Below are 21944 nucleotides of genomic sequence, written 5' to 3' on the forward strand. Positions count from 1 at the left end.
CTTGCCAGTGAAAGAAGCTCCTCTGCTTTTGGTTTTGGAATGTATTCTGGTGCACGGGTCTGCTGTGCCTGTCTCTGCATTAGGTTAAACGCTGCTGAAGTAGATGGGCCTAATTATGGCCTTTCATTCAAGATTAATATGAAGCCATTAAGCTGGTTTATGCAACCAGGTAGCTGAGCAACAGAAACATCTAAAACAAGTATGAGGCAATGTTGGAGGCTGAAATCACACAATCAGCGGGCTTTCGTTGTGAAAAGGCATGAGAAACTCAAAAGCAAGTGCTGCCTTCATCTATGGAGTTGGGACAAAACACAGGATGGGACAAGACTTCACTGCCCAGGACTAAAGAGCTACCAAACCCATCACTGCTCTGGCCCCAAACTGGTGGGCTGAGCTGAACAGGGAGGCCTGCAGCTCCAAACACCCCATGCTGCTGCTGCTGTTATTCACTTCACCCTGTGCTGAGCAAAATAAGCTCTGGTAGCTCTCTTTCACAGTGATGGCACGTGAATGATTGCCCAACTCATTGCCAGCTTCCCCTTGGAGCAAGAAAGGCTCCTAAGAAACTCATGTGTTTTCCTAATGGCTGGATCAGAAAAGGGAATGCCGCAGCAGTGCTGCTGGGAGTTATCTCTCCTTGCTCTCCAAGACATCGCTCTCATGTTTGTGGTTGTGCAGTTAGGTGAGAGGCAGGCGAAATTTCTTGGTGTTTAACCAGGTCTTCGCTGACTTTGTTAATGATATCCTAGGGTTTTTTTTTAAAAAGGAGGGATTAGTTGATGTGGGAGAGGCTAATTAAGAGAGAAACAGCAATGAAAGAAAAATCAAAGGTTGTAAGGAAAGAGCAGAGCAATTCAAGAAAGCATTTAGGAGCTCAGAGTTTACAAGAGAACAACTGAAATTTTAATAAACTGACAGTTGATTTAATTGATTATAATTTGATAGTAAATTATATTCAAACTGACTCTTTGATTGGTTTTAAGATACATTTCTTTTAAAATGCTCAGCGTGCCTGTTTTCTTTAAGCTTGGAGGAAGCAACCAGAAGACAGATGTAACCCCCAGATCTGAACATACACATCCACTACCAACTGAACCACACTTCCACCTCCCAAGGGCAAAACACTGAAAAGGACAGTCTGCTGGGGGCGGGGGGTGGTGGCAGTGGTGGTCACAGCACTGCTGCAGGGCCTTGCCGTCTTCTGAGGGCATGAAGGAAGTTTCTTTTGGGAGAAACTTCTTCTGAAAACACTGTAGGTTGTCAGAAGCATGAGTAGGTTTTACCCACTTTGAAAGTTGGAGAGAATTTGTATACTTCCATGCACCCAAAGGGTACCTTTAATTTACCATCGTCATACTGTGGATGGACAACTGCACCACCCATTTTCAGGCTACCACACACTTCCTTTAAAGTTCTGATAGCAGAACAGCACCATCCCTTCTCTGTTTCCATTTATCATTTTCATCAGGGCAGGATGCAGAAGTGCCAGGTACTTTCCAAAGAGACAATCCTTGCTGTGAAGAATGGGCGTTCTTAGCTTCATGTTGCTACAATTGCCAGCTCCCAGTGCAAAACCACAGAACTGTCTCTGTCAGGAGCTACAGAGAGCACACACACACAAACACACACGAACACGCATTAGGCACTTTGTTTTATTTTGCAAAAAAAAAAGAGTCTTTATATATAAACCATTTCATTCTCTCTCAAAACATTCTACAACTATACAGCTGTTTGCTCCATCATTTGCATAGGAAATACCACAATACAAAAATAAGGTGGGGGGGGGGAGGCAAAAGAAGCAAAACAGCGACCAATTTCTGCATGTTTCCATGTATAAACATTTGAAGCCTTACAAAATTATTTACATCGTTTGTCAACTATTTACATTAAGAGCAACATTTCTAACTATAACAAACAAAACTATAATTTATCAAGTATATGTAAAATTGTTTTTTTTTTAAAAAAAAAAAGGAGTCTATCATATACCACAAATAAATAAAGACAAACAACAGTTTTAACAAAGCTAAGTTTTCCTGCAAGACCCTTTTTTTGGTATTTTGATTGTCTATTCTAGCCTTTGGTTGACAGCTTAATGTTACGGCTTGTGAAGTCCAGACACTTCTTAGGTTTGTTTGGTTTTCTCCTGTTGTCTGGCCAAATCCTATGTGGTCTAACCTCATCTTTGGCCCTCCATCTACTATTTCAAGGCTGAACACGGTGGATCAAAGTCATTGTTAGCACAAAAGGGCACCACCTCATTGTCTTCAGTGGAGTTTCAGCTACTTTTGTCAGCAGTAAATTTTTCCCTACGTGTGTCAATCTCAACAGTGGATTAACTAAACTGTGCTGTAATTTGACACAAAATTACTGTATCCTTACCTTCTAGTAAATTACATGCAATATCCACACGAAACTAGATCACACTGGTGCTGAAGCAGCTTAACATGTCTGCATATGAAAATTTCATCCTAAATCCTTCTTTTTAAAGTGATACTAAGTTTAGCTTATAGTAAGAGGTTTAACATTCTGTGTTCCTTGCAACTATCCCCGTTAGCTAAGCTTCCAATGTTGACTTTACGGTTCATTCTCCATGTTTTTTCCCCTTTTAAGCAACTTGAAAACAAAATTCTGCTTTGAAGATTCAGTGCACACCGTTTGAGTTAACAGGTACAACACGTCTGAATGCTTAGCTCATTTCTCTGAGGAAAAATGAAGCTAAGTCGGTATGATTTTGAGAGGTATTTAAATAACTTTTTTTTTGTAAATGTGCTGTGTTATCAAATGTAAAACAACTGCTTTTTTCAGATGATTCTTAGAAAACATTTTGCATTAAACCTAAAAAGCTGATTTGCATATTTACAAAATCTTTGTCATAGCAAACATGCAACATACAGAACAAAATGTTTTGTTCTATGGCTGTTTATGAATTTCTCTATGTACTTTTTTCCACAGAATGACTTAGTATTTAAAATAAAACCCCACAAGTACTAAGTATGTCCAGTAAAAACCTGACAGATTACAATTCATGGCTTTTCCACTGTGTTCATTCACCTGCAGCCTCTCATTAATTTGTTTACTAAACACTGTCACAATAATGACAGTGCTTTGGTCAAAACACCGCAAGAGGAAAAAAAAATGCATAAAGCTGCAATGTGTCAAGACATAATACTTATAAAGAGATGAAACCTGCTGACTAAAGCCATATACATCATGAGAGCAAACAAATGACTGAACACTCTGGTATTGTGATACAGTGTCTTCCCTTTTTCTGCATAAATATACAAAATATACATTTCCAGTTTCATTCGAGATTTCTTTTAAATGGGTAACCCACACTCAAAAATTAAACTAACTTTAGTTCCGTGTCAAGAGTCAATAGGAAATTGCATAGATACAGAACAGCCTCAACGACAAGTCCAGCTTTTAGTTCTGATGCCTCTTCATGTGGAGAGCCAGGTGGTCAGAGCGGGAGAAGCTGCGATTGCAGACGGCGCACTGGAAGGGCTTTGCCCCCGTGTGCTTCCTGTAGTGGCGCGTTAACTCATCCGAGCGAGCGAATCGCCAGTCGCAGCCTTCCCACGTGCATTTGTATGGCTTCTCACCTGAAAGAGAGCACAGAGAAAGGACACTGTCAGCTGTCACTCTTCAGGAGAAAACTGATGCAAGATTGCATTGCATGGCACTGCTCTTCAATTTAAACCAGAAATAAATGACAAAGCAGAAGCTGATGTTTCCTAATTATTCATGTATCTATCCAATAGGCCTCAAACTAACAGTCCCTTTGCTTTTCCAGCGAATCTTGCTCTTCCCTCTGATCTCCAGAGGTCCTTTCCAACCCTATCAATTCAGTTATTCTGTGATTTAACACCTCGGTAAAATATAAGAAACCTTCAAACATACAAATTGGAGACAGCTATGGTACAGAAAATCACAGCAAAAAAAAAAACCTGCATGAGACTGAAATACCCTCCCTTACACTCATCTCAATATGATAGGGAGTTGGGGAAAAAGCAGTCGCACATGACAATCCAGCCTAGTTTGTGACTTACGCTTGCACCTTTAAAAAATGGGTAAATTAAGTTATACAGAGCTTTTTTTAAGAGGTCTGAAATGGGAAGGAAGATTTCTATAAACATTCTTTGTAGTGTGCAGATCTATTCAAGAGCTTCTGATGTGCAAAGGAAGGGGTACAGTGTGTTACAAACACCACAGGGACAGTATTTTCTAAAATGTCAGGGGCAATAAACACTTGTGGTATCCTGATTTGGGCTAGTTATATACAGGAGAAAGCACCTAAAGGATCAAAGCAGTTTTAAGAATTTAACATCTGCAATCGGGTGTTTGAATAGCCATATTTTAGTGCTTGCTCTCTCCATAAGTCTATACTCATGTAGGAAGAGCATGCTGTCTCTGAGAACTTGCTGTGTTCACAGCAGCTCTGAATACAACTTCAAACTATCCAGCTAGTCTTGAATACGCTGACCCAAGCACCTAAAATATTTGCATTCATCCATTCTAGAACCATAAATGAGGTATTTTAAGCATGCCTATAATTTATAGGTGTTTGTTGAAATGGAAGAACTATAAAGCCACAAAGCCAAGATGACTTCTGTGTGAAACCAGAACTTTCCGCGTGTACATACACCTGCTCAGGAGCTGCTATGGACATGATGTCACCGTGCAAGCAATCTTCATATAAATAAAGAGGCTAAGATTACCTATTTATAGGCTATTGCTTGATGTTGGTTGACAAAAACACCTTTCAGTTGGGAGAGTGGATTGCTATCTATAGCCTTTATATTAACTTGACTCATTTGGCAAACAGAGGAAGAAAAATGAGTATATCAAAGCTCCCAGCAGTGGCTTCATCTGGAGCAGAATCAGAACAAGCCTGAGCTTTCCAAAAAGTCCTTTCCAACACATCTTACAGAGCTTCTCCCTCTCCACCAGCCTCAGACCTTTACCCTCACAGTCTCAATCCTACAGCCAAGTGGAGTGACTCCTACTTTTCCCTGGTTTACCATCACACAAGCATGCGGAAGAGAGACAGGAGCCAGTATCCTGCAATCAGACTGTTTGTTCTGCACCAGCTATGCAGAGAACACCATCTGAGAAACTCCAAAACATTACTTCAGAGGTGCTAATTTATCATACAGATGAAATTATGAAACTGGTTTTGTCTGGGAGTTTCTACAGCTTCTCTGATCAACTAACTAGTAACTTTCTATCTACTACTAAGAGCAAAACCAGCCCTTTGCTCGCAATGGGGATGTGACTTCATGTTGGCAGCACAGCCGCAACAAGGACCAGACCTCTACAAGAAAAAATAACCCCCCACCCACCAACCACTTCATTGCATAAACAGTGACTGGGATTTTTTGAAATCACAGTGGAAACATATCATCCCTTAAGAAAAACAAACTTAGAGCCTGGCATCTCCTCTCACAGAGTTCAAAAGTATTTGGTGGATAGCAAATCAGAACACCGATCATTACAAATTTCTGTCATAGCTGAATTTACTCTGTCTGGTGCTGACTGAAGACTGGAATGATCCATTACAGAGGACTCTGTTTTGCTCCATGCAACATATACAGCAGGTTAAAATACAGATTTCATTCAAACCCAGTGTGTAAAGCATTTCTAACATCCGAGAAGCCTGTTGAGATAACACATTTGCTCTTCATGGCAGAATGACAGGAAAGGTCTTTATTCAACGAAGGATCTTTTGCACTATATACATCATCCTTAATGTATTTAAACTGGGTTATTAAAGCAGTCTGTAGAAGACTTCTGCTGATCCATAGGCACAGCAGCAGGGAGATCTTCCGTGAACTTTGTGTTAAAACACATGTGCACACATGGAGGTTGCACAAAAGCATTACTCCATCATTTGAAGCACCTTAACTTAAAGCCAGTGTATTTCTTTCTCTCCTTTCTTTCTTTCTTCCACGTTGGCTTCAAACTCTTCTGAAGTGAAGGCTTCTTTAAAAGCCTTCACTTAAAACCGCCATATTATACTTGATGCTAAACTCCCAGTCTTGTGATCCTGCCACCCTAACCACCCACAGAGAGCATATATATGGTCAAGCCTCTATATACTCCAAACACTTGCTTATCTCCTTTACATGAGGAATGAGAGAAATGGCAAAGAGGGCAGGAAAACACCACTAGTTGAACAGAAGCCTAGGAATATCCAGACCAGACCGGAATGGGGACCAGGAGGTTAAAATCAGTTTCCAAGCCTGGCATCAAGGAGGTATGAAGTATGTGCAACTTCACTGTACTACACTGTACCGAAAAAGGAGTCTCAAAACTGTCCTGTGTAGGTGGTACCTCACCCTGCCCGAGTCCAAACAAAACTGCTGTCCCCTTTTAAAACATTTTCTAATCTATGAGCAGCATCAGCAGGTGATATGAAGGCTCCTGGCATGCGAACTATCAGCTACAGTGAACCCCATGTCTTGCTGGATGCCACAGCATCCAAGTGAACGCTGAATCAGAGAGACCCCTATCAAACTCCAGGGGACTCAGCTTCCCAGACACACCACCTAGAAATTTACCCTGCTGTCCTGGTCGCTTCACTGCCTGCAGCAGCCACCAAGCCTCCTGGGCAACAGCGTTGCTCAGGGGTAAAATGGGGCAGTGCCATGCAGTGACTGCTCCTCCTGGCCAGCCCTTCTGCAGACCTGAGCTAAACCTGAGCTAAACCGAGCAGTGCTCAAGGGATGCGCGTCAGGGAACAAGCTGGTGCCTTTACACAGATTGTTTTAACAGTGTTACTTTTATGTACTGGAAATTAAAGCCAGAATGCTGCTTTTAACCCCTGCTTTGGCCAACAGTGAGAACTGGAAAATGTATTTTTAGCGCCAGTGTAGAGGCACGGATTATTCTGAATAAATCCTAGGGGTAAAATACTGAATATCTATGTTTGTAATGCTAGTTTCCGTTGGAAAGTTCTATTTAAGAACTGAATCAATTTCAAATGTTTTCCTTTTGGGCAAGGGGGAAGGGGGCAAGAAAAAGAAGGTGGAGATTATTTTCACTCCTTTAAAGAAAGCAGAAGAACAACTAGCTGGTAATATTTTCTCTCTCTCAAGCTATACACATGCTTTTTGTCATTTAGCAGAAATAAGAATTTGGTTTAAGTTCCTGCAGCAAGGGAAAAAGAGCCTCATGTATTTTCTGAAGTGACCCTACTTCTTTGCTGAGAAATCTGGGGTTGAAGATTTATTTTTAAAAAGGCAGGTATACACAACAAGGGACACTGAACCCTTTATCCCCTGTTTTCATTGGCTACATAGTAATGTACGATTTGTTTACTTTAATGATTGTGCGAAATACAGTAGCTGTAAAGTTTCAGAAATATTTGGTTTTCCTCCAGCAATTTAGGGCTTCTATAGGGTGTTAAACCAAGAATGCCACTGGTCATCAAATGCAAAGGCAGTACGACTCGGTTACTGGAACACGATCGCGGTATCAAACAGATATTTCACTGTAGAAGCAAGAAAACAGCTAACTCCTCCACTTCAGGGGAGCTTCCACAGGATTTGTTAGAATGTCAACACTGTTCAACTAAAACACCATGGAGGAAGCTGGTACCGATTTCCAGCCAAATAGCACGCTCCAACCCTTTCTTCCCAAGCCAGAAATATTATACACAGCACTTCTGGGAAACAGAACTGCTTTCCTTTAAATTATACTTCAACAGGATAGGGATTTCATAAGTTTAATTGGATTTCTGCATAACCTCCTTCCAGTATCACTGATTTAAAATGTTTTGCTAGGCTTATACATCACAAAATATATTTTTAAGTTCTTGAGCACTTAATATGCATCCATTCTCCAGTTTAAAAAATATACATTTGTGGAGCATGAGAAACAGACTTGCATTTGAGCACAGAAATTTTAAGCCCTCTTGTTTAGTTTGGAAGCTCTTTTACAGAAAGCACCTAGGAAGAGATAAGGCAGTTTAACCTGAAAGGAGACTATTCTGCTTGCAGTGTGACTGTCTGTTAAAAAAACAAAACCCCAGAATTTATAATGCTGCGAGATTGTAAGGATGTCAAAAAGATGCTTGGATATCCACATACAACATACTAAACTAACCAGCCACTTCAACAGATAAAACTATTCCAAGCTTCAGGATCCTTGTTGATCCTGTAAGAGAATGGTCTGAACCAGTGAGACACACCGTGTGAGCTCTTCTCCCTTTCACCTGTCTTCTTGGGAGTTAGTGGTGTCAAAGGTACCCATTGCTTTCCGAACTCTAACTCTGGCCACTGGCAGTGACTGTCATGGGCATGCTCGTTTGGGCAAGGTATGGTGCCACCAGTGGTGGGGGGGTGACGGTCATTTTGAAGACACCCTCTATCTTCAACACACAGCCTCTGCTCAAGAAAATGTTTCTGTTAAAATCCTGTTTGGGAAAAACAAGCCACCGAAAACCTCCATTAGTGATGAATATCCCCATCAACAAGAAAATAAGCTGCTTTATTTCACCAAAGAGTTGTGTGACTTCATTTCTGCAATTCCCTGCTAGGACGGCTTTCTTTAAATATAAAGCTGTGAACAACAAGGGCCAGATTTTCAAACCTAAAGTTAGGTAACTCTGTTGGTATGCAGAAACCCAAATACAGGTATTACACCAGCCAACGCCTGCAACTTCTCTTATTTCCTATCAGAAATTTCTGTCAGAGCAGTGAGTTTGGAGCTTCCTTGAAGAAGCAGCACACTTTTCAAAGACTCCAAAAAGACATCTGAATACAGCTCGTGAGGGTATAAAAGGGTAAAGACACCCCCCGCCATTCTTTCCATCATTTTAATATTACTTGTTTTTATTATGGAATTATTTCTAGTGGCAAGGGTTCAGCCTTAAAAAATGTACAACTAGGTGTGATAAAAAGGTGGTAAGCAAAGAAGAAGTTTCTGCACTGCAATTGCACCACTTATATGCACAACCTGTATTATTTTAAAACAGATTATTATACAGATTTATGTGTCAAAGTTTTCTGGTGCACTTGTTTTCAATTTTTTCACGTCTTAACATCAGTTGTCTTGGTTCCCTCACATGGTGTAGCCTCAATTTTTTAGAAAAAAAAAAAAAAAAAGAACAAATGAAATGTGTTTCCTCTGTTTCAGTTTGCCTGAAATAGGTTTCCTCTAGTTTATAGCATTAAGGTTTTTAACTCTGGTCTCTTCCAGGCTGACTGGAAATGAAAGTTGCTGCTTGGGTGTATGCCTGCACTCATTCAAAAGAGGTTTTTAGCTCTCAGCATTTACCTAAAATTAGACCTTCCTTTTGCTATTGACTAAGCACTGTAGTCGTCATTAAAAGCAGCTTGCTGGGGCGGGGAGGGGGTTGGCTTTTTTTTTCCCTCTCTTTTTTAAGACAGGGTTTTGTTGGTTTGTTTGTTTTTTCCCCGCGAAATAGCAGAAAGCTGAAATTTCAACATAAAAAAGTCTCTCAGGTGTTTAAAAGCTCTTTAGTGCACTGAAATCCTCAGTTGTCCAAGATGGAGATGGATCAGGGGGCTGACAGTACACAAGGTACATCCAGCTTATTTTGTGAGTGACAAAATAAATTTAGTCCTTGAAACATCCACCAGTAATACGAATCCATAACATATGCTGCACATTTTTAAACGTGATAAAGCCTCTGCCTAGTATAGTAATGGCTAGAGGGTGACCATTAAGTACTACTTCACAGCAAAACAGCATTTTAAGGAATCCTGTAACAGACAGCTGTCACACCATGTAAGTCTGATCACTGATAAACCAGCAGTATTTGATCTCTAACAGAAGCATGAACAGGAAAAAAAGGTAACTGCCTGGTAAGCAAAGAGGACAATCGAGTTGTGCATCATTCACTTTCTGACTACAGAGGTTCAGAAGGTGTTATCTTCTCAGCGCTCCCACCAGTGCTTGAAGCACTCTTGTTTTGCTAAGTGTTGTCTTACACAGTTCGAGGATTACTGGGGAATCGTGACTGGCCCGTGTGATGGTTTATTTTCTTTCTGGTATAACATTCTGTCTTAACAGAGGTGGTCTCTCTTCGAGGAGATATGCAAACAAAGAGGAAAGGAATTTTTTTTTAAAGTAGGTTTATCAGAAATCCATGCCATCTGGGGTGCACTGCTGTGTCTACACGTCCTGTGCCGAAGAACTATTTCCTCATCTATGCCCGTGGTGCAAGAACACACATCAATAACACTGGCTCTTGTACAGTCAGATAAGAGGTGCTCTTAAAATGGAATTTATTCAACATGTACTGTAGACTTCCAGATTTCCATCTACTGTATGCACACACACACACACAAAAAGAAAAAAAAGCAATACATTAAAGCTGTTTTAACTCAAAGCGAAGCACTGTACACTTGCCAAAATCAAAGGTTTTAATATGTCTTTAATCAGAGTTGTTAGAGATCACTGAATATAAATAATGCAAGCTGACAGGACAGGAATGCTGCTACCAAGATACTCAGACTAAACTAGGACATTACTTAAATGTTTCTAATCTTTCACCAATGGGAGGTGCAGGTCATCTAACAAACAACAAACAACACGCTACCCTGGAACCAGGAGTCAATCGTCCCAGTCAAGCTCAGAAATTAATTACAATAAGGAACGTCTAATCAAATAATGGAAAGTTTTAATCAATGGCAATTGCTGTGAATCTTGGGACTATATTAGCCTATGTAGGGCGGACTCAAAATGAACTATATTTAAAGCCGGTCTCTTAGGTCAACAGTTTCCTTATCAGGAATCAAATATCCTGGAACTGAAGTTTAATCCTCTCAGGGAGCAATTGACAGAAACAACAGGTTTTTTTAAGCTTTCATGCTTAGAGGGACTTTCTAGGCTTTTAATCAGAAAGAAAATATTAGGCTTTTCTCTTCATTATCTAAAAATCTAACAGGAGTACCCCTCACCTGACATCTCGGAATTTAATTCCTGCTTCATAAAAATTGTGTGCTGCACACTGATGTGAATGGCCAATAATACTTCACTAAAATTTTGGTCTGTGTTGCTAAGATTTCACCCTCTTTTGAACACCACATTCAAACATGTCTCATTTAGCTTATGACTACAGATAAAGGACCGGATCAATTAATCCCAAGGTCTGCAATCATTCACAAAGTGTTTGAAAAAAAAAAAAGCACATTACTTTCCCTTAAACTGTGGTTTGCTCAGGAAAATAATGTACTTCCATTTCTCACACAGGCAACTAATGGATTTAGCAGAATTCATAAATAAAAGATACCAACATATTCTCCTGCAGTGTCTAGCAACACTGCACTTTAATGCACTTTGTCAATAGTTTTATTTAACTCTCCTCCATCTTTCCTTATTGTCTCTACCAATGATGGCATTTACCGACACCTTCTTAAAGTATAATCTGTGCAACTGACTCATCTAACAGGTTAAAGAAGGAGAATCTGCACAGAGATATTACTTAATAGCTGTTTTCATGATGCAAAGATTTTTCCAGGATGAGATTTGCTATGTACACAGAATGCTGCAACCATGAGCAACGCTGAATCTTTTGAGGCCTCCGTTTCCCACTTGTACACCATGAGCGAAATCCCCCACGTAAGTGTCAGAATTATTTGAGTCAATACATGTTTTCAAAAGGTGCTTTTTTCCCAGCAGAAGTCCAGCTACTGCTTGTCCTCCCTTCTGAACAACAGGCATCCTGAATTCCCAGGCAATTCTGTATGGTACCACCTTTAACAAGCATCCGCACACAGCTATGCTATGGTAAGCTGGGAGTGTCAAGTCCTATGGGCTGCGGAAGTCTATTGCACGCAATTGGTCCTAATACTGATGTATATCAGAGCCTAATTCTGGATCTATTGAGGGAGAGATCCAAAATAAAAACGTTTAACACCTTGAGGAACCACACAAGTCAGCAGCTGTCCGATGCCTACATAAACATTTGAAATAACTAGGGACAGTGGATGTATTTTGAGTGCATCTCATTTAGAGAAATGCCATTTCTCTTCAGTTATCTCGGCTTCCACTTCCCATCACCAAATACAAACTAGATCTATAGATAGAGATGAAACAGTTCTGCAGTTAATGCTCGAAACTATTAATGGCAAGCCCACCATGTGACCAGACAACATGCCTGTACAAAGACTCTGTATACGGAAAACCAACACGCAGCTGGAAAATGTCCTCAATGCGCGTGCCTTGATGTGTTCAAAACAATGACAGATTTTCCTCTTAAAACCATACACAAGTCTGAAGTGTGCAGCTGTTCACAGAAATAATAAAAGAAAACCCCCACCCTGGACCGAGCAGCTCTTCTGCAGCGTTACAGGTAGGGCACAGGTAAGGTATTCCCTATAGGGCATATCAAAGGCTCAACTTCCACAGTCCGTATCTTTAACACTAAGAAATCTAACAGGGTAAGTTATAGGAATGCTCTTTCTAAGGTACTACTTGATATATACGTGTACATACTCAGGTGCCGGAAAAGGAACTGAATGAGATTTATCTACAACACACAAGTAACTGCTTTTCAGTGACATTTGGCACGTTACAGCTGTTATGCCAGAGCCTGAAGGTGGTTTTACTGCTGGACAGCCCGCAATAAATGTGTAACCCTGTCCCCCATCATATACTGTAGTTGCACAATGCTGGTTATGAAACAAAAACTTGTTCCATGACTAACAGGTAAAATTGTTTTAAAAGAAAAATCCCTGCTTCAAAAAGTCAAAAAATCCCATCTGTTTTGAGAGATGTTCCAACAGGTACTTTAGCATACTGAATACTATTTTACATGTTTCAGGAACAACTGATATTGAGTTAAGATATCGTAATTAAGTGTTTTAAGGTACTAAAATGTACCAGACATCTGCTTCAGAACTGCGTGGAGATGGATACAAAATGTCCTGTATCTTTGCAGCATTCAAATCTTTGTTCATGCTCAATTTTGGGGTTACCCAACATACACAACTAAAATTTACTTCATAATTTATGAGTATTACAGCATTACCCAGAAAGAAAAAAAAAGAGTGCCTGCTTCAGTGACAGGTACAAATATATTAACCTTGCTTAGCTCGTTAGTGAATATTGGATTCTTTATCAACTACAAAAAGTTCAGTGTAATTACACTAAATCAGCGTAACTACACCAGCTTATAGAACCTAACTTGGTGTAAGGTAAACAGCTTGGGCACACCCAAGAAGAAAAATGTAAGGGATTTTTCTGTTGCCTATTATTTCCTATAGTTTTTTCTTAATTGTAATTTTTAAAGTCTGACAGTGTGTTCATACCTGAATTGAAAAAAAAAACAAACCAAAAAAACCCCCCACAGCCTACATTCCATCTATCAAAAATAACATTTCCCTTAGGTTTGTTCTCAAAGAATGTCTACTAAACCCAGTGAAAGCCTTTCAGAAGAGAAAGGCTGCTAAATAAATACTGTGAAAAGGCTGAGATTTTCCAATACAAAAGGAAAACCATAAGGTCTGTCTTGACTTTTAATGGCAGACAAACTTTGCTGCAGGCTCTTTTATTTTAAGATGACAGATTGCTGAGAAGGGCGGGAACTGGTTGGGATGAGAGAGAGACTGCAGCCAATTTTAAAAGGTATTGTTAAGAAACTAAGAATAAGGAGAAAACAACTTCAGTGGTCCATGATTACTAAAGAACGGGTTTAGCCAGATAAACAGGTCTGCTATCCCTGAAGGGATTTGAAAGAATATCACACACAATTTTATTAAAATGGATTACGTGACACTTGCTTTAGACTTTGAAGGTAAAAGCTTCACAGAAGTCTTTAAAAAAAAAAAAACACCAACTTAAAAAAAATAAATAATCAAAGCTTAATAGTGCAGTATGAATTCACAGTGCTGGGGGATGGGATGCACAGAGGTACACACCCAAATTTAGCCCTCGGCATGGAGCCCTTTGGAGATCAATAGCCAGATTCCCCTGCGCTCCTGGGGGAGCTGTGCAACTTCACAGGTTTCCCTGAGTTTGCACCCATTTACTTTAATGTTCACTTAATGGATTTACAGTACTGAGTAAGTCAGAGATCTTCCTCCTAATACACATTTCAACCATATGTTAAGGCAGAGATCAGAATCGGTGCTGCAAATCTTCAAGTATTAAGTGAATATTCAAGAGAGTTAAACTAATGCAAACTGTGAAATAATGCAGGTAACAGGATACAGACTCACATTCTTGCATGTAATGCACTCCTTGGACAGTTTATCCCTTCATTCACCTCCCCAGAAGACCCTTTGTATTACAGACCTGCTTAAGTTCACTAGATTTTTATCTAAAACAACATTCTTGTTTCCATGAATACATCAGCTCCTCTGACCTTCGCACATTCATCCACATTTCTAAGGTCAAATATCTATAGGTAAAAAAGTGAAGGCAACAATAAACATTAGTGACCCTAAGCAATATATGTTAGCAACATGGTCTGTACTTCTGTGCACACAGGCATTAAGTTTATACACCCTACAGTCATTACCAAAACAAAAGATATAAATTGATTTTAAAAAGGAAATTAGTACGTCTGAAATGCTGACTATGTAATTGTTCATTTTTAGACTAAAGCTTTGCTTTTATCTCTCTTCCTAGTTATCATGTAATAGCAAGTGAGATATTTAAAGCTGGTATTTAGTTGCTGGCTAAAGTGCGCAAGAGGAAATCGCACACTCTCAAATTTACAGATTATTTATTAAAGAGCAACAGGATTATACTCTCTGAGATTATTCAGGTTGAGAGCCTCATAAAAATATTCCTTTCTTACTAAGCTTATGGCTAAGAAGTGATTACATACATCAAAAATATTTTTAACAGTGTTCTTGCTTAGTCTATTACTAACGCAAAGCAATAACCTTTGTACGCTTGCTTGTAATTTTTGACTGTGACTGCAGCACAGATAACTCTTTCATTTATCAAAACAAAATTTCCATAGTAACATTTAGCCTGGAGATACTCGATTTCTTTACAATAATCCAACAATCCATTCAAAATAGCTGCTGAATAGAAGGCCTTGTTTCCATAGAGATAGCAAAACATTTTGTTAGATCATAGCTCATGTTAAGTTTTGTTTTGACTTTTGATTTAAACTTGGGTGAAACCCCATTACTTGAACGGCACAGCCACAGCGCCAACAGCCTGCTTCAATAAGCGAGTTGCTTCAACTGTGCCTCCTGTTTTGCTCTGAATCCAGGTCCACACACGGAAGAGCTGGGGTTCATACTTGGTTTTAAAAACAGCAGTTGCAGCTCTCTCATTTGATTTATTTACGAGATCGGTCATGTGCATTCACTGCTTTAGCATGAGCAATTCTGTACTAACATCCCAGCTAAGGACTGTCCTAAACAGTTTCAGGCATGCTGCTGGTGAGTACGTTTTTCTCTCATTTCCCTCCTCCTTCCCCCTGCCTCAGCAGGTGAATGCTTAGGAAAAGCACCTAGGGCAGGAGGTTCCACCTTCCAACCCTGTCCTCTGCCTGCACGGCTCCTGCGCCCATGCACAAGCAACGCTGTCCCCAGCTCTGTTCCACGCAGGCCCACCAGCAGGGACTGTCTCTGTAGCTGCAGGTACAATTTGACTTAAGCACAAAAACCAAGCGTGACACACCAACACTTTCAAATTCCTCCATTTTAATATCTTTCACTGACGAAAATTTTAAATTATGTCTCTTTTTTAAAAATAAATATATAGAATTACTTGTCTTAAAAATAAAAAAGGCACACTTCACTAAGGACAAAGCAAACAGAAATATCTTGGGAATTTTAATGACATTTCTGAAAAATTCTATGATTAAATAATTCTAATAGGTCAAAGAAAAAGCCCAAGCCAGAAAATTCTATCTACTTACGTAAGTCTTGAAAACTGTAGCATGTTTGCTATGATTAATTCATTATTCAAGGAAAAAAAAGTCCTTTTTTTGTAACACTTTATATTGAAAAGGAGAGTTTCATCTCTTTTATTCTTACCTATTTTGAGTTCTGTATTATAAAAGGTTTAAGGAAACTGCAGTAATGATAAAAGCAATTTTTCTGGTTATTGACTGAACCTTAAAATTTTTCTTAACTGAACAGCCAGCCTCAACCCACAGCACTCCACAGAAAGCAGGGAGAAGATGGCAGATCGAACATGCCTGCTTTCTCAGAAAACATGTAAGCCATGAACGAAGAAGAGACAGTGAGATATAGCGAGTACATACCCGTGTGAGTTCTCAGGTGCGCTTTTAAGTGAGAAGACTTTGTATAAACTTTTGTGCAGCCTACAACAAAACAAAACAAAAAAGCAGAGAGGCATTTCAGCAGGGAGAACACAAACACTCCGTGTTACATTTAAGCTTTCTCACTCGGTGCTGGGGTACTAGCTGGAAACATTTAAGTTTACCACCTCCTGGCACCATCATCATCTAGAAGTAAAATTTGATACAGAAGGCTCCTAGAGAGATGTTGCTTTACACAGAAAAGAGAAAAATGCGGATGTTCCTGGTAGACTTACTACCTTGTAATGTAGTATAGACCGACAGCTGCTACAATCTACGTACTGTAACACCTGCTCTGTAGGTTAACAGCTCAGACTAGAACTTTCGTTTTTTCAAAAATTTCCTAAAGGATTTGATGAAGCCAGACTTAGTGTCAGTGTCACCCGGGGCTCAGCATAACTCTCCCACTGAACATTTATCACACGGCACACTGAACAGGTGATACCCCGCTAAGAGTTATGTTGGTACTGGGGGAGATCAACCACAAGCAGCAGTTTTTCTCTGTGCTAGGATGGGTGTGAACGTCCTGTATCTGGGATCACATACTACATGGAGGCGCAGTTTATAGTCAGGTCCATCTCCCCTTCAACACAGAAAAGGATGGAAGGGAATCCATCTGTGGACAATTTTCAGAGACAGCTTTAATGGATTTATGTTGGCAGCTAAATCCCCTGTTTGTAACACGGAACATACGGCCGTGGCCTCGGCTACCGGGAGCTGAAGTGGTTCTTTTAGCACCAGCAGAATCTAACTGAGCTGTGCTGCGTTGGACAAAGTGAGCCTCTGCTCCACCACAGGCATTAGGAAAGTGCAAGCGGGAGCTAACTTTCTGACTTACGTTACAAGAGGGAATTATTTTTATTGTTTGGGTTTTTTTTCCCTGCGAAGTACAAGTTTCGTACCATGGTAAAACAAGCTGAGGTGTTTAAATGAATTTCAAATGACATGAAGAAAAGGGTGTATATTATTTAAAGCATGTGAACGTGTGCCACGCAAAATAAAACAATAGAGAAATTCTACTCTGACAAGGAACTATTTGCTTCTCCTCAGGTGTACACTACAGCTAAAGGAAACCACTTATACCTCATCCATGATTATTCCCACTTTTTATTATTGCAAGAGCTGGGATTTTCTGGCACAGATCGCTTACCAGGATAGTCACAGTAGTGGATACGTCTTTTCTCCAAATCTGGGTTACTTCTCCTGTTGTATCTGACTGGTTGGATGTTCTGGGGGGTTATGGGCAGAGTCGCTGGTAAATTCGGATTGTGAATTGCCAGCTTGGAAGCTATAGTTGCGGCATATGACGGAGGAGGGGTTAAATTCTGTAGCATCTCTGCTTGTCTGTCTGGACTTCCAGGCTCAGAGCTTGGAGGAGAAGGGGGGAAGTAAGTGGCCTGCTGCTGCAGAAACTGGTTTGGCATGGGGTAGGTGCAGGGGGGGATGCCCTGGAACTGTTTCATCGCAGTCTGTGGAACAGCCGAGGAGAGCGTGTTAAGGCCCGCCATGGCTGACGGCATGGAGACATTGTTAAGGGAGTCCATTACGGCTGCCTGAGTAGTAGTGTTGGGCATATCTAAATCCGGTGAGCTCAGGAGCTGATACAACTGGCCTTGCTGGGGCGTGACGGAAAGATGAACATCTGGAGTAGGAAGCTCCTGCTTGATGAAAATGTTGTTCACGTCGGGGGTCTGGTGGGAGCTGAAAATGCTGGTAAATTCAGGGAGGGCCTGAGTGGGGGGTGCAGGGGCAGTAGTTTCGCTCTGGTGGCTGAAGATGGTGACCGGCTCTGTCTTGATGTGGGTTACACAGGGTCGCTGGGATTTGTACAGGCCAGTTCTCAGGTGGCTGATGTCGGGGAGGAAGACGTTCATGTTGATGCTGTAAGGCAACCCTTCACTGTCAGTGAAAAACTGGTCTACAACCGAGGCACTGTCTCTTCTGTATTTCTTATGCTCAGGGATGACGGGGACAGGCGGGAGCTGAGGTGCCAGGTATTTCTCCATTTCGCATCTTGTCTACAAAAACAAAACAGATCATAATCCACATGATTTGTTACCATCTGAGAAAGATGATGGCATGCAAGTCACGTGAGGCTTTGCAAATAAAAGCCAATACTGTTCAGCCGGTCGCAAGCTACCTACGGAGGAAGCTATAAACATTCACGCTAATGAAAACCTGTCTTTTATAATCAGCGTGTTAATCAACATCATCAAGAACAAGGAGAAAAAGCCACGGTGTGAGTCGTTCACGCGGAGCAAGCACAAAGAGTGAGCCGGTATTTCAGCGTACAGCAAACTTTCCATCTTTTATGCCTACCAGACAGCGCGAGGTGCAGAAATGACAGGCACTCTGCCTAATCTGCAGATCTCCTGCTCTGGAATTCACTGCTGGAGCAGGGTGACTGCCTATCTGTTTCACCCGATTCTCTTTGAAATGCTAACTCTAAAAGCCACATCCTCAGCTGGCTATTTGAATGCTAACACTTCAAATAATGTTTTGGGGTTTTTTTTTTCTCTCTATACTTCCAAGATTTTTCATCCTTAAAAGAAAGGTATTTGATTAAAAGTACAACACCAAAGTGTTACATTTATAAATAATGTAAAATAAAAAGAGCACGGGTTAACTGCCTCAGAATACCCTTTGTGTGACGCGTCTCCGGCACTACACTTTAAATAAAATAGTAATCTAGGTGGTGTATAATTGGCCAACAGCGTGATAAACATGTCCCTATCCATGCCTCGGTCCTAGGAGAGCTCTTTAATTACTGGGAAATTACTCCCTTAGCGTAGTGGTGCGAGGGAATCCGTGGGTGGCTGGAGCCCGATCCATTGCTGGTACAGTCATCGGCAAAGCATTTATCACGCACTCTCCAGTGGGCAAATGCTACATTCCCCCCTGCCCTGTCAAGAGAGTGCTCATACCAGACCCGTTTAGCGCCCCGCAAGAGAAAGCAGCTGACAAACAGCAAGTCTGTCCGAAAGTGGATTTTTAGGACCTTTCTTCAAAGACCCCCGGTAAACACCACAAACAAACAGAGCCGCCTTTCCCGTCCCTTTGATCTGGATCTGCCCCGACATGCCAGGCTACTTTTTCCAGCTCTTGTTTACGAGCCGAGGGCAGCTCGCTTTGAAGGCTTATTTATTCGCTGGGGAAGGCAGCACCGAAACACAGCGCCCGACAGACCGCTGTCCGGCACCGGGGGCTCGCCGGGACGCCCCGTCCCGGGGACGGGCTCCGCGGCTGACACCCCGCCGCGGGAGGCCGGTGTCTCCTCACGGGCGCTGCCCGCCGGGTGCCGCCTCTCAGCGAACACCCTCCGCGGGGCTGCGGCCGCCGCCGCCTTCCCCCTTTTAGCTCCTCCAGCTGTTTGCCGGTGGATCCGCTCCCGGGACGGGCAGAAAGTCCCGGGAAGTCCCCTCTCGCCCGGTGTGCCGTGTCCCCGTCCTCCCCCCGAACATGACTCCCAGCGTGGGCGCGGAGGACAGGCGGCCGCTCTAATCCCGCCGCCGGGCAAGCGCGCAGGCAGCAGCTGTGGCTTTCAACACAGCCGCGGGGGCAGCCCCGCTCCCCCCTGCGCCCCGTCAGCCGCCCCGGAGCCCGCGCCCCGCCTCGGCCCCGGCCGCCTCACCGCGCTCCGCCGGCGGGAAGGCGGGAGCTCTCCCTGCTCCGCGGCGCTCCGCGCAGGCGGGCTGGGCGGCGGCGGCCGCTCCCCCTCACACACGCCCGCCGCCTCAGCTCCGCACCTCGGGGTCCGCTGCCCTCGGCCCGCACCGCGGCCCCACCCAGTCCCGCCCGCCCGTCCGTTCCTCCCGGCCACTCCCCGCCCGGGCGACGGCCGGTGGGCCGTGAGGGGGGTGCCCGCCGCCTACCTGTACCATCTCCTCCGCCGGCAGGGTCGCGCCGCCGCCGCCGCCCCCCGGGTGCTGCTGCTGCTGTGGTGGTTGCTGCTGAGGCGGCGGCGGCTGCTGCTGCTTGAGGTCGTCTCCGGGGAAGATCGCTGCGTCCCTGGCCCCCAGCACGGGCTTGAGCTGCGCGAACACCGGCTCCTCGGGCTGCTGCGCGGGACCCAGGCGCGCACTCAGGGTCAGCACCCTGGTAGCCATGAGGCGGGCTGGAGGAGGCGGCGGCGGCGGCGGCAGCGGGTGCGGCGCGGACGGGCTGCCCGCCCCGGCGCAGGGGGACTGCCCGCGGGCGGCTCCGGGCGAGCGGGCGGGCGGGCGGTGGCTACTCGTGCGCTCACTCCCCAGGAGCCCCAGCCCGAGCGCGCATCCACTCCGGTGGCGTCAGTGCCTCCGCCTGTACCTGGCCGCGGGTATCTACCCGGTGACACACGCCCGCCTCTATTTCACCCTACTCCACCCCCGGCCCCCCCTACACCCCACCCAGCCCGACGAAGGGGGCCGGCCCTGCGGGCTGCCCTGCCTACGGGGAGCGCGGGCGGCTCCTCCCCGCACCGCGCCCGCCGTAGAGCGCCCGGGCCGGGGAGCGCGGCGGTGGCGGAGGGGCACGGTGGCCCTGTCCCGGTCCTCGGCTCGTCCCCGGTCCCGGCGGCCAGCAGCCGGGCTGCCCCCGGCACCGTGCGCTTTGCAGGCAGGGCTCAGTGCAGGCAGGGCTCAGTACGGGGAGGGACGGACGGCTCGGTGCTCGCAGCGAAGTGGAAGGTGGTTTTCAACAAGTGCGGCGATCTGCCGTGGCCCCTCTCGTGCTTGACTATTATTTATAGTCTTTTAAAGAAGCGCTGCTAAATGCAGGCATTGGAAAATAACCGTCTGCCCTACCTTTCATGTTCAAAAGGGGTTTAGAGGTAGTCATTCAAATTTATTATTTTCTGTCCCGAAGGCAACTCGTAGTCCAAAACCTGCTGCTAATACATTTCGGTGCTGTAATATACATCTGCACCGTACGCCGTGAAAACGCTGTTACAGAAACAGGTCGGAGGAGGAGGAAGGAGCGGAGAGGAAAAGAGCGACGATTGTGTCTTCTCTTCCCTCCCCTCCTCCCCCCCGCTCGCCAGTCCCCCCCCTCCCCCCCCCCCCTCGGATGGGGCAAGTTTCTATTTACTTGTTTTGAGGTGTGGTTTCAACGCAGAGCGTATTTCCTCGTAAGACACAGGACGGTGCGCTAAGCTCCTGCATGTTTCACTGAAGGAGGAGAAAAAGGAGGGACACCATCCTTTAGTGCAATACCAAAGGGCTCACGTTGTATGGGAAAAGTACAGCACGTAGTGGAGCCTTGGAGAAAAAACAAACTTTCCACCTTTCTCCTGGCCCTGCCAGCCCTGCGGCGCTGGGAGAGGGTCTGTGAATCCATGGAAGTGTTGGCAACTTCCCCCTCCATGCATTTATCCCCTATCAATTACAGACAAGGCTCTTTTTTTAGATGTAAAAAAGCACTTTTCTGGTCAACCTGGCACTCCTCCGCTTTGCCTTACAGTCCACAGCAAGTAAAACATCTCAGAGCCTGTACGCAGAAAGCTAATTACAGAACCAGGAAAGAAATCAGCATAACATTTCTTTACACAAACTGTCTGTTTAGCAATATATAGCCGCTTGATGCTTGTTATTGCTAACAGAGATCCAGCTACTCCCGTCAGCGTAGCATTTAAAGTCATGCAGACGGATTTCCATCCAACACTAACACGTACTTGTGTTTAGACAATGTGCGACTTCAGTCCTTTTCCGCG

The 21944-nt window shown here is 43.6% G+C and overlaps 1 protein-coding gene across 1 annotated transcript; it reads right to left on the bottom strand.

The window, feature by feature from the left end:
- Nucleotides 1-1634: 1634 nt before the first annotated feature.
- KLF5 (Kruppel like factor 5) lies at nt 1635-20607 on the bottom strand. Its single transcript, XM_030477349.1, has 4 exons — nt 20131-20607; nt 17409-18276; nt 16202-16261; nt 1635-3602 (listed from the first exon to the last, which is right to left on the bottom strand). The coding sequence occupies exons 1-4, from the start codon at nt 20362-20364 to the stop codon at nt 3424-3426; spliced, it is 1341 nt and encodes a 446-aa protein (XP_030333209.1). The 5' UTR covers nt 20365-20607; the 3' UTR covers nt 1635-3423.
- Between the last annotated feature and the right edge of the window lie 1337 nt (nt 20608-21944).

Source organism: Strigops habroptila, chromosome 2 (genome assembly GCF_004027225.2).
Source record: "Strigops habroptila isolate Jane chromosome 2, bStrHab1.2.pri, whole genome shotgun sequence".
NCBI lineage: Eukaryota > Metazoa > Chordata > Aves > Psittaciformes > Psittacidae > Strigops > Strigops habroptila.